Source organism: Podarcis cretensis (genome assembly GCF_951804945.1).
Source record: "Podarcis cretensis genome assembly, chromosome: Z".
Classification (NCBI taxonomy): domain Eukaryota; kingdom Metazoa; phylum Chordata; class Lepidosauria; order Squamata; family Lacertidae; genus Podarcis; species Podarcis cretensis.
Window position 1 is genome coordinate 24648326 of NC_137184.1, and position 12386 is coordinate 24660711.

General features: G+C 43.7%; 1 protein-coding gene across 5 annotated transcripts in view; it reads left to right on the top strand.

Annotated features, from left to right (window-relative positions):
* Window positions 1-245: 245 nt before the first annotated feature.
* The window catches only part of DCX (doublecortin), a 114809-nt gene continuing 102668 nt past the window's right edge, over window positions 246-12386 (top strand). For all 5 annotated transcript variants that reach the window (XR_013834759.1, XM_079961729.1, XM_079961730.1 and 2 more), the window contains exons 1-2: window positions 246-378; window positions 1994-2384. Coding sequence is in view for 4 of the 5 variants with exons in the window: in XM_079961729.1 (XP_079817855.1) it covers window positions 2021-2384 (364 nt within the window). In the remaining variant the exon portion in view is untranslated. The remainder of the gene's footprint in view (window positions 379-1993; window positions 2385-12386) is intronic.

Below are 12386 nucleotides of genomic sequence, written 5' to 3' on the forward strand. Positions count from 1 at the left end.
GGAAGGTCATTAGGACAAGTAGAGACAATGGGAGGTTTGCCTTGGAACATAGTGAACAATGCAGTCAAGATGTAGCTCACTCATCTGCTTAAGGAAATGAAATCTGGAATCATGCTCTCTTTCCTCTGTTAAGTTTGGAGAGGGAGAATTTTACAAAGTCAATCCATCATGAGCAACAAGCCCACTGACACAAAAATACTTTGCAGAAGGGGTGTGCGTGTATGTGTGTGTGTGTGTGTGTGTGACTCAAGGCACTAGGACCTAGGAGGAGTCCTAGCCAAACTGGCAGGAATTTCTTGCTTGGAGCTCAGACAACAAAGACAGAGTGTGGCTGGGTTTCTCTCTCTTAGCATCTCCACCCTGCGAGCTGAAAAACCGGTGAGTAGAGCTTACGCTTCCCAGGCAGAAAGTAACAGATGCCAGATGCACAAGAGAGGGGGGAAGAAATCGCATTGCAAGTGAACAATGCCTCCCAACAAAAATCTCTTGACTGCAAAAGTTGTGCTGAGATTGCATTGTTTTCAGAACATCGTTCCTAGACCTGTGAGCGTCTTTAAGTGCTGGCAGGGGGGAGCATTTTCTTAAACTTGGAGAAAGGAAGATAGGCTAGTGGGAATGGAAACTCCTTTTGCTACCCAACAGTGACAATAGGGTCAGAGACAGGTCACTGGCACTGAAGAGAATGAATGAAGGGACAGGGCTTGGCTAGCTGGATGAGAGGCAGAAGGAAAGCAACAGCTTTTTCCAGGATTTGTACCTGATTGCTGAGTCTAGGGCTTTAATCCCATTTCTGTTGTGTGAATCTGTGATGAGAAGATGTGAGCTGCATGTTAATAGCCCTGCACAGCCAAATGGTAGCGGTATAAGGTTTCCAGTCACCCAGAGCTTTCTTTCTGGTTTGGAGTTTTCCATTGCAAGAGGATACACTCTCTTGTGTCTTAGTTCATGCTCAAGATTATTTCTGTCATTCCTCCGCCCGCCCCCCTCTCCGCTCTGCTGCAGAAATTCAATTGACTCTCTTGTCCGCTCCCTCTTCCTATAGTAGTACTACGCCGCAGCCTCTGAACAATGAAAGGTGCGCTTGTAGTGGTGTGATGCACATACCTTCAGCAATTAAAAAATGCTTCATTAAGAGGGAAGGCGTGTGGGGGAGGGGATAAAAACCCCTCTTCCTGATTAGATGATGCAGCAGATTAACTGTGCAGGGGGAAATCTTGCAATTTAACATAGACTTATTCCAATGCCATTTGAATGTCAGGGATTCCCACCCACTGCCTCCCAGATTCTAATATCTGAAACTGATAGGTAGATCAGAGGAGGTATCTGAGGGACTGGTCACAAAGAAGTCTGGATCCTAGCTAGATGTCTTCCTGGTTTATCAGCCATTTCAGTTTATAGTCCCCCATTTGACATAGCCCTGTGATTCAGATTGTTGCCCCATCGGTGAATGGGCATGTTGAAAACCATGCAAGTGGAGCTGGTGGTTCAGTCTTTGGGATGCTTAATCCCTCAGGGTTGCTTAGTCTGTCACTTCCTTGTATCCACCTACCAGCCGAAGTTCTTTTTTTCTGCCTTCGGTCTGCAGCCCCAACTACACTGCAGTGAACTTCTGTTCACTGGTCTTTAGTAGTTTGTGGATGGCTTGCTTTCTTAAATGGCAACCCTGGACATTTCTGTCCCAGTCTCACCTACTAAGCCAGATATAGCAAGGGATCCTTAGAATCTCTGGGGGCAACTCCATGCAATTGGTTGCATATTACTAAATCTGCTCCATTGTATTGCCTAGAGTACACCCACCCTTCCCGGCACTTGAACCACACCCCCACATACAAGGAAGAAACCTTCTATGGTGTTACTCCAGGGGAAGTAAAACATAAGAGCAAATGTGTGGGTTTCTTTTCACATCCAGGACCACCAATTGCCAGTTATTGGGTTGACTCACTTAATTCCTCCCTTTGCATCTTTCCCTTCTCCTGTTCCTCCTCTGCCTCAGCTTCACACCTCTAGGGCTCACCGAGCTATGGAACTTGATTTTGGACACTTTGACGAAAGAGATAAGGCGTCCAGAAACATGCGAGGCTCCCGTATGAATGGCCTGCCTAGCCCCACTCACAGTGCCCACTGTAGCTTCTACCGGACCAGGACCTTGCAAGCGCTGAGCAATGAGAAGAAAGCCAAGAAGGTGCGCTTCTACCGCAATGGGGACCGCTACTTCAAGGGAATTGTGTACGCTGTTTCCGGAGACCGCTTCCGAAGCTTTGACGCCTTGCTTGCTGACCTGACTCGGTCTCTGTCTGATAACATTAACCTGCCTCAGGGAGTTCGCTACATTTACACCATCGATGGCACCAGAAAGATTGGGAGCATGGATGAGCTGGAAGAAGGTAATTAGTAGGAAACAATGCTTGCTTGCTGGTGCAGGGAGGGCATGGGTGTGTGGAAGAGGCATGATCAGCTTAGAAAGCAACACATAGGAGTCCCACTACTTCAGCCCTCATTAGAGGAGCATGGGTCATGATCCAGTATATGAATGGCAAGGGCCTGGTTGATAAGATTGTTAAAAGAAGCAGCATTTCATCCATGGGTTCTTTTTCATGAATGGCAATAGAATTCATTCAGAACCTTGGGTATGGATCCTGTGAAGCTGCCTTTATTCCAGACTGTTGATCCATCTGGCCCAATATCTGATGGGTGATAGCTTTCCATGGTCTCAAGTGGATGTCTCCCTTCAGCCCCCCTTTCTGAGACCAGTGGCGTAGCGTGGGGGGTGCAGGGGGGCCCGGCCGCACCGGGCGCAACATCTGGGGGTTAGGGAAATCCACGGGTTAGGGGGCGCAAATCCATGGGTTAGGGGGCGCAAATTACTTGCCTTGCCCCGGGTGCTGATAACCCACGCTACGCCACTGTCTGAGACCACTTCATAGAAGACTGGACACACATGCAAATCATGTGCTCAGTTCCTACAGGGACTGAGAAGAAAAACAGTGCCTATTAAAAGGAGCAGGAAGTTCTCCACTGGTTGTTTAATAAGGACTTTTCTCCCCATCATTTAAATGATGTTCTGGGGGGGGGGGGGGTCCTCAGTGCACAGTGTATTTGCATGATTTCTGTACAAATTGTGGGCGTGTTTCTGTACTATGTCTGTGCTTGGGTGTGCTTGCATGTATATGCATTTGAAGTTGAGTTCATTTGGGGAAGGAGGGGGAAAGGTGCCAGGTATTCAAATATGTGCATAACAATTCGTATGTTGGTTTTGTCTGTTTGTGGCTTTTGGGTATTATGTTCAGTCTGTCATGGGGATGTCCTTTTGTGGGTCATTAGTGAGGTTGCCTGAGGGTGGTATGTGTACAGGGCAACTAGCATCATATGGAGGGGCATTAAGGACCATGTCTGTGTTTAGAGCATGTGTGCACATAAGTAGTCATACCCAGTATATTTGCAGGATGCATGTTCTTGTGCCAGAAATATTACTAGAAAGCATGGTGTTTCTGTTATGCCATTTGGGATTATGTCTGTGTGTTGATTTGGAGTGGGGAGGAGAAGGCTGTTCTGAGTATTCCCTCAGGACCATGTCTGCAATATCACTCTCCGTGCCGCCTTGTACCCAATGCATCAGTGCCTCTGCTTTGTATTAAAGGGGGTGTGCCCAGGATTCCTGTAGGAGCGACTGTGAATAAGAATGTATATCCATGTGGTTAGAGGATTTGTGGAAAGTACTATTCCACATGGGTGTGTCTGGGTGAAGCTGTGTCTCGGTAGGGTGCGTGTGAACAATTTGCACTATGTTCTGCAAGGTATATGCATGCATTTATGTAGCCATTCCTTACAGGTATAGTTGTGCGGAGTCGCCGGTCTGTAAATGTGACTCAGTGTCTGCAGCATGCAAAGTCACCAAGTCCAAATGCCCAAACCTCACATTGTGAGTCATGCAAAAAACACAAAGTAGATTGCCTTAAAACTTGTAAGATCATTTAAGATTATTTAATAAAGCACATTGCTGATGTGATCTTTAGTTTATCATTTGTGCTAAAGGATGCTTTTTTATTGCTCCTCATTACTGCAACAATTAAAAAAAAAATGTTTTATAATACAAGTTGAGCTTTCTCATGCTTCCAGTACCTGTGGCTTTGCAAAACGTTTTTTCATGTGGGGTGGGGGGAACAAGGTTGAAGGGGGTGAAAACCACAGGATTTGCCATCCGTGTGCATCAGTGTGACTGCAGGGTGTGTCCCTTTGTTTGGGGCGACTGTGTTCAGTGTCTCTGTAAGGTGCATCTGTGGCAGCTCAGAAGGGAAGCTACATGGAGATGCCCCAGGGGGAAGGTGTGTCTGCTGAAGTGAGAGAGGTGTAGTAGATGTGGGTGTGGATCTGTCAAAGGGGGCAGTTGGAGTATGAAAGGAGGCGGAGGAGGAATGTTTGCAGTGCTATGCCTGTTAAAAGGAGGCAGGAATGGATAGAGAGATTGACTAAAAGAGGGAATTCAGGCACGGTGATGCAGCAGAGTCTGGCATGTCTAATATTTCTCACAGCGTTCCATGGCGAGTTTGGAGATTCCTGCAGAGAGTCGTATTTTGTGATAAAGTGAGGAGTCATCCTTTTTTTTTAAAAAAAGATCGCCACTCTCCATGGTATATCTGAGAGGCAAATGAAAGGTTTGTTCCTAGTATGTATATCTAAATAAGCATCTTTAAAGCATTGATTGTATGGTTCCAGTCCTTTCTAAAGGTGGAGATTCTGGATATCCGTGTCTACAGCTGCTACCTTTTTCGTTTGTCAAGGTGGATGCACAAATAGATTTCTGCTCATTGTGTGCCTGGAGATGCAAAGGTTAAATCCCATGTTGCTTCTCATCCCTCTCAGGCAACATTTCCATGTACTCTTAAGTTGCAGAGGTACTCTGCCACTTGTCTTTAAGCCAGTGAGTTGCCATCTTGAATGATGTCATCCCATGGAAATGCTGTCCCTGAAGCTAGGATTTCCAATAATGACATCATGGTGTCAGCAATCAACCAGGCCTGCTTTGTTACCATTTTGCCATAGGCAGGAAACTGATGTGCATCGAACATGAAGAGGGCAACATTCAGTTGCGGTGGCTGCTGATGCTACTGAGCCTGCTGTAAGTCTTCATGCTTTGTTTCAGCACCTGAGTTCCATCTTTAAAGCAGAAATCCAAGGGTTTTCCCCATTCACCTTGCCTCCTGGCTTTTTGTTAACGCATATGACTCCTGCTCTGCCTTCCTCTCTTAGGAAGCAACATCTTTGCACTACAGAAAAAGAAAGAAAGAGAATAAACTCAACTGTACATGTACATTTGTGTGTCTTTGAGAAGAGTGGGGATAATGAAGTTTGAAAATAGCTGGAGCAAATCCACTGCAGTTGTTCCCCTCTATCTTTGTTACCTGTGCCTTATCTGTCTTTTCTTCTCTTCCCTTCCAACTTTATGATTCTATGGTTCTCTTGATCCTCCCCCCCGCCCATACGTTCTGGCAAAATCAAATTGGAATCTACTTGGGGCAGGGAGCTGATGTGTTTGCATTGCTACCCAGTAAAGTCCCATGTATACTGATGACACTACTGAGATAATTAAAATCATAATCATAAAGCCACAAGGATTTACTACTAAAAACTCATATGGGATTTTGGGTGGGTAGAGGAGACAACATGGATTTGCTGCTATAGTTACAATGGAACAATACCCGCAAACAAGCTCAGGATGAGTTGTTTTACCCCTGCAATTATATAATTCATATTTGTCCACATGCCCAAGTGCACACGCACACGTGGGGGCATTTGTGTGGAAGCCTTGTGGTGTAAAGGGTCACTGCATCTGGCTGTTAACCAGGAGGCTGGTGATTTTTTTTTATTTTTTTAAAAAAATTATTAAACCATTTTAACAAAACAATTATCAATCATTCTTTGTTTTTCTTGGCAGGTCTCGTCCTAAAATCCCTAACAAAAGCCCTTCTGGCTTCTTTACAAATATCATTTTAAACATTTTTTTTCAATTCATTATATATCATCTCCCAATTTTTTTTTAACTTCTCTACATTTCCACCACATATGATATAAGTTACCTTCTTTTTATTTACATTTCCAACATATATTTGACCCGGTTTTGTACATTTTTGCCATTTGTACTGGTGTAATATACCATCTATACATCATTTTTAGGTAATTTTCTTTCAAAAGAGAACAATATGTAAATTTCAAGTCCACCTTCTACAGCTTTTCCCAATCCTCAAATTGTATATTGTGTCCTATATCATGTGCCCATTTGATCAGAACTGCTTTGACCTCCTCATCTTTTGTTTCCCATTCTAGCAGAACGCTATATGCTTTCTTCAGCAGCTTCACTATTTCTTCGATAACCTCCTTTTGAAATCTGGAGGTTGGGTAGCTAAACCAGAGGCTGGTGATTTGAGCCTGCCTAGGAATGGCTGTGAGCAGGATTCCAGCATTGCAGGGGGTTGGACTAGATGACCCTCAGGCTTCCTTCCAATTCTATGATTCTAATTTTTATTTCCAATCCCTGAAAAGTACTGCTTATGCTTGATACTTTGATATGGCTATGACAGGCTTGTTCACACATCACACATTTGTTTAGGCAAGCCTATACAGACATATAGATGTTGGTGTGCTTTAATCTCTTTTTCCATTAATTTTAATTATTTTGAATTGTTTTGAACTGATTTGTAATAATTTTAATATTTCTTTCCAAGTGCTTAGTGGCTTTACTGCAATCAAGAAGTGTATAAATTTTGTTAAATCAGTCAAATATATTACACTGGGTGTAGGTGCAAGCTAAGATTATACAGGTTTGTATGAAACAATGATTGCTTGTTGATTTGTACAGTTCAACTATTCTGTGCACAGGTCCACAAACTGTACATTTGTTGAATGTAACATGTGAACACCACTTAAATGTCTACATTTCATTTATCTTTCCTGGTATTTAAATGCAATGAGTTGTTCACATATTATACCGTGCACAGGTACAAGCTGCCTCTCTACACGTGTACAAATGTGTGTTCTTGTTTATTTGTACAGTTCATCTATTGTGTAACACACAGAATGCCCATACACTTAATGTTACATGTGTATGAATGTACAGTTCAAATATTTGTTGAACATAGACAGTACACTCATTGAATGTAACATGCAGATACCCCTATGATGTGCTTGGGAAATCTGGCAAACGGATTTGCCTCTCTTGGTTACTCCAGGCACAGGTCCAGAGGAATTCAATCCAGTCCCAAAACACAGCCCTTCATCAAGCACACACCCTGCTTTCTAACAGCACTTTGCCTGGATCTACTGAAATACAAAAAGCTTTGTCAAAGCCTCATAGAATTGTAGAGTTGGAAGGGACCCCAAGGGCCAACTAGTCCAACCCCCTCAAATGCAGGAACCGGAACCTCTATTACTGTTCACATGATGAGAAAGAGGGTTAGAACCCTGTGCTTGTGTCACCATGCGTGGAGGTGTTTCAGTAGGTGGAGCTAATATTGAGAAATGTTCGGTTCCAAGTATGGCCCCCACCCCCAAAAAACAATAGTTGCTGAACAAGGTTTTGCACCTGGTGGTAAAGAATTCTATAATGAAGTTGTGGAATATCCTGCTACAAAATATCTGATACTAATCATTAGCTGAAAGGGATTAGATACATTAATGGAGAAGGGAAGTTTATCAGTAGCTACTTTTTAGGATGGCCCAAATCAGACTTGGGGTGTCTTTGGTCCTGCTTTACAGGGGACAGTCCTCTATTTCAGGGGTGGAGAAGCTGTTTCAGAACAAGAGCCACATTACAGAAACATTTCAGGTTGGCAGTATGTGGCAGCAGGGGCTGGTCCAGAAGCAGAAGACCATTGGCTTTGGTTGAGATTACAGTCGTACCTCGGAAGTCAAATGGAATCCGTTCTGGAAGTCCGTTTGACTTCTCAAACATTTCGAAACCAAGGCATGGCTTCCGATTGGCTGCAGGAAGCTCCTGCAGCCAATCAGAAGCTGCAGAAGCTGCATCAGACGTTCAGGTTCCAAAGAACATTCACAAACCGGAACACTCACTTCCAAGTTTGCGGCGTTTGGGAGCCAAAATGTTCGACGCACAAGGCATTCGGGATCCAAGGTATGACTGTACAATAATTTTATGTTCAACACCCCAGTTGACATCTGAGTGGGAAGAGACAGGTGCCTTTACTCTGAGGGTAAGGAAACCTTTTCAGCCTGAGGATCACATTCTCTCCTGGGGAAACTTTTGGGGATCACATGGAAGTGGTGGGTGTAACCAGAGGCAAAAGTGGGTGAAGCATCTGATTCAACTCTATCTGAAGGTGTCCTTATTTGAAGGACTGCCTACTCCAAGTCAGTTTTAAGAATAAATATGTAGAAGCAAAGAAAAGAGAACAGGAGCCTTGAAGTTACCCATCAATCATTAATGCCTGGAGAGCAGACTGAGAAAGCCTATAGGTCACCTGATCTCAATCTCCCCTCTGTACTTCTGTACTTCTGCGTAAATTAGAATCACTATTTCTAAATTTACACCTGTAATTACGATTCAGCACATGCACATTTTATGCAAACACATGTGCTTTTTCTGCCTTCTCATTTGTCAGTGCAAAAATGGTCACCTTAATAGAACCTCTGAATACCAGCCTCTTATGTTCTGGCCAGTTTCACAGTCATTGGTCTCCTGAAGAGTTCAGATGGAGCTTGATGGATCAAAGTAAAGCATAATCTGGTTTCTCTGAAAGTTCTGTAAAACTGTAGTTTGAAACATAATTGACATAGTACCTAGTACGTTCAACATTTGTACTGCTAGGTAAAATCCTATGTTCTGTATGCAGACTTTGTAAAAGATGTTATAGGACTTTTGACAGCAGGGCTAGAGAATGCCCAGAATGACTAGGCCCGTTTGTCATCCTGGTGCCCTCCAGATGTTCTGGACTACAACTCCAAAACATCTGGAGGGTGCTAGAATGGCATAGGTAGCTATAGAGAACTCAGTGAAATAATTCTATGACTCTGGGAATGTGAATGCCAATGCTATATTTAATGCCTGAAAGGGCTGTCGGCAGCAGAGTGAGCAGCCGTGCTTCCTTGAGTTTGAAGGCCAGCTAGAAATGAAAATAGACATTAATGGGCTATGATCTATGATATATTGCCAGCATTTGCACCTGATGTAGTAGTTATAGCACAATGCATTTCATTTCAGGGAGTGACTTTCTTGCTCATGGTTTGAGGCAAGGTTCATGCATCAGGAATGCTAGAAGAAAACAGGCTTCCATGAGGAAAACGAAGTCCTTTGCACAGTAGGTTTCGCTGTCCTTGCACATTGGTTTATTAGGCTACCTTGTCCCAAACTAAATGGTTTCAAAATGCCAGTGCAATGGGCAATGATGGAGCTGCTGCATCTCCCATCTGATTCTTCCACTTGCCCTTTTGTATCTCCTGCTTCCTGTAGACAAACCGGATCTCAGTTTCATCTCATGATGAGCAGGGTGGGAGGGTGCATGAAAGGATCATAGAATCGTAGAATTGTAGAGTTGGAAGGGATCCTGAAGATCATATAGTCCAACCCCCTGCAATGCAGGGGGGTTGATATGAAGATGAACAAAGTGAGAAACTCCACCCTGTAACGTTATAAATTGTAGGCAGAATCTACAACAAGGTTGGGGAACTTTTTTTCCCCCGAAGACGGGATCCCTCAAGTGAAAGAGCTCTGTTGCCTGCTTTGCCAACTCATTGTAGAATGGGAGAAGTGGAGAAGGGGTAGGGGGGGGTGGATGTGCTTTAGGCGAAATGCATGGGCTTGGTTAACAGGTCTGGTGGGCTGTGATAGGTCTGTTGGCCAGAGGTTCTCCATGTTGGATCTACAGGTTGTGGTCTAGTAGCAACTCAACACAGTCCATTCATTCATTCACTCATTTTATGACTCATTTTATTAGTGAAACCTTAAAAAGGACAACAGAACTAGTAAATCATATGACAATAATGCTAAACACACTGAATAAAAAAACCAAAATCCAATAAAGCAGCCACTGGAATGCCTTTGTGGAAAATCAATGTGTAAGCAGATAGCAGAGAGGGAGGCATAAGGAAGCCAGTGAAAAGGAGGGCTGTCATCTTGTTAAGCGGCATAGATGCCAACTCCCTGGGGTGCCCGAGTACCCACAAAATTTCCCATGAAGGGGGCAGGCATCCACAAAGTTCGGTGCCAGGGCCAGGCACGCTGCATGGCACCAGGCACCCATGATCGCAGAGCCAAGTTGGCACTCCTGTTAAGTGGGGACTGGTGAAGGGGGCAATATATGGACCTATCAGTCAAGCAAAGTCATATGCCATCGTTATTGCCAAATAAAGTCATACTTCACTGGGATAAGTGACTTCATATGTTGTTTGCTTGTGTGCACCACAAGAGCCCTCCAACAGGCAGCAAAGTCCGTTGGCTTAGTACTCCCCTTCAAAACCTTAAGATGATGAGTTAATTTTTCTTAAGACAATTCAAACTGAACTGTATCCAACCAGTAGGGATGGATGGACCAGCCTATTTCTATTATCTGTCAATTTTGCATGCCTTAAATCATAGGTCCATTCCATCTTGGTTTTGAAGGAAAAAAACACACGTGAAAAATTCAGATGTAAATTGTATGGGCTTTAGGCACATTGTTCCCATGCATTTCCCCTTTGATGGACAAACAAGGCAGGCATGTAAATAGGTCTGTAGCTTAGGGCTCAACTTGATCTGATGTTAATTTTGTGTGGATGCACATTTGTTTGGTTATGCAAATAGCATAACCTGAACAGCCCCAGATCCATCAGAGGTGGGGTGTTCAACTTCTTCTCATCCTTTCATGGACTTGTGCAGCTCCCCAAAGCTGTTGTTTGCAGACTTCCCTTGAAATGCAAAAGGAGAAGTGATTTTTGTTTGGATCATGGCAGAGAGAGAGAGAGAGAGAGAGAGAGAGACTGAAACTGCTCATCCCACACAGTCCAGAGGCTTCCCCACACATTCCATTTACATAACAAAAGCATACATCCTAATTGCATTGATGCAATTATAGTCACATGTGGCATTGTCTATATAGGAAGCAGTGCTGGTGGTCTCTCCAAAATATCACAGAATCTGACTTCTGTACTCCTTTGTTTCTATAGTATGTTATTAGGGACACCTCTTTTCTAAAAGCCCAGCACATTCACAAAACATTCCCTTTTCTATCTAGACACACTTCTAGAATCCAGAAATATTAGCTAAATTAGCTTCAGCATGGTATGGTGCGCCCCCCCCCTTCTAACAGTTTGCGTCATTCTGAAAAGGATACAGTCGTGCCCCTTCAGGGGGGATGCCCTCCCTGCTGTGCAGATATTATATTATTTGTTATGCTAGCAGCTGTCCCTGGAGGGTCTGATTGATTTGTACAAACAAGGACAGAGGCTCTAGGAAAGACAAAGCTTGAAATATTTCAAACCTCAATATTTTAGGGGGTTTCAGAGCCTTCTTATGTGGGTTGATTTAAAGTTCAGGTGACAGAGGAAAGGGCAGATGTAGAGAAATTCCAGATGGGTTCTAAACATGTGTAATTCCCACTCAAATTGTAAATCCCTGTAAAGTGGAAAGCTGAGAAATGCAATCCAAGTATGGCACATAATGGATGAAGGGAGAGAGCTCAGCTGACAGTCAGAGAAATTGGCCGTTGCCCTCTGGAGAATATTCATTCAAATGAGTTTTCATGGCTGAATTTCAAAATGGCCTCAACACGAAGTGTTCATATCGAACTGATTGCCAATGCAGAACCTGATGCTTTTTTGAAGTTTGCACGCAACATGTCTGAGGTGTAAAATATGTATTTTTATTACAGGAGGTGAAAGTAATCTGTGCATGAGGCAAACACACACACGCTTGCAGTTACATGTGTCATGAGGTGAGATTGTCTGTAGCTCCCTGATGTCTGCCTTTTGTTGGAGCTGCATCAGCAGAGATCATTCCATATGCAACGAAAGGGTTAATTCTGTTAGTATTCACAAGTGAAGAGGGGGGCAGGTAGAGGTGTTGCTTAGCAACCAAGCAGAGTACCATTATGTTTGCTGCTGAGGTAGCATGTGCTCTGATTGATGAATGAGTTCTTGATCTGTATGTTTGGTTGAGTTTCTCCCTGCTATGTATGAGGCCTGAAGCAAGAAAGAAAGTTATATAGTTTTTGTTCGGTTTTCCTCCGCAAAGTGTTATCAGCGTTTCTTTCTCTCTTTTGACTCCATCTCTGTTATTTAATTGACTTTACTAACACCTTTTCCTCCAGAGGGCTTCTTTCCCTCATTGGCAGCCATTTTGAGGGGCAAGTACCTATGGTGGCTCTTATTTTTCTAAGCCTACCCACAAACCACAGGCTTCT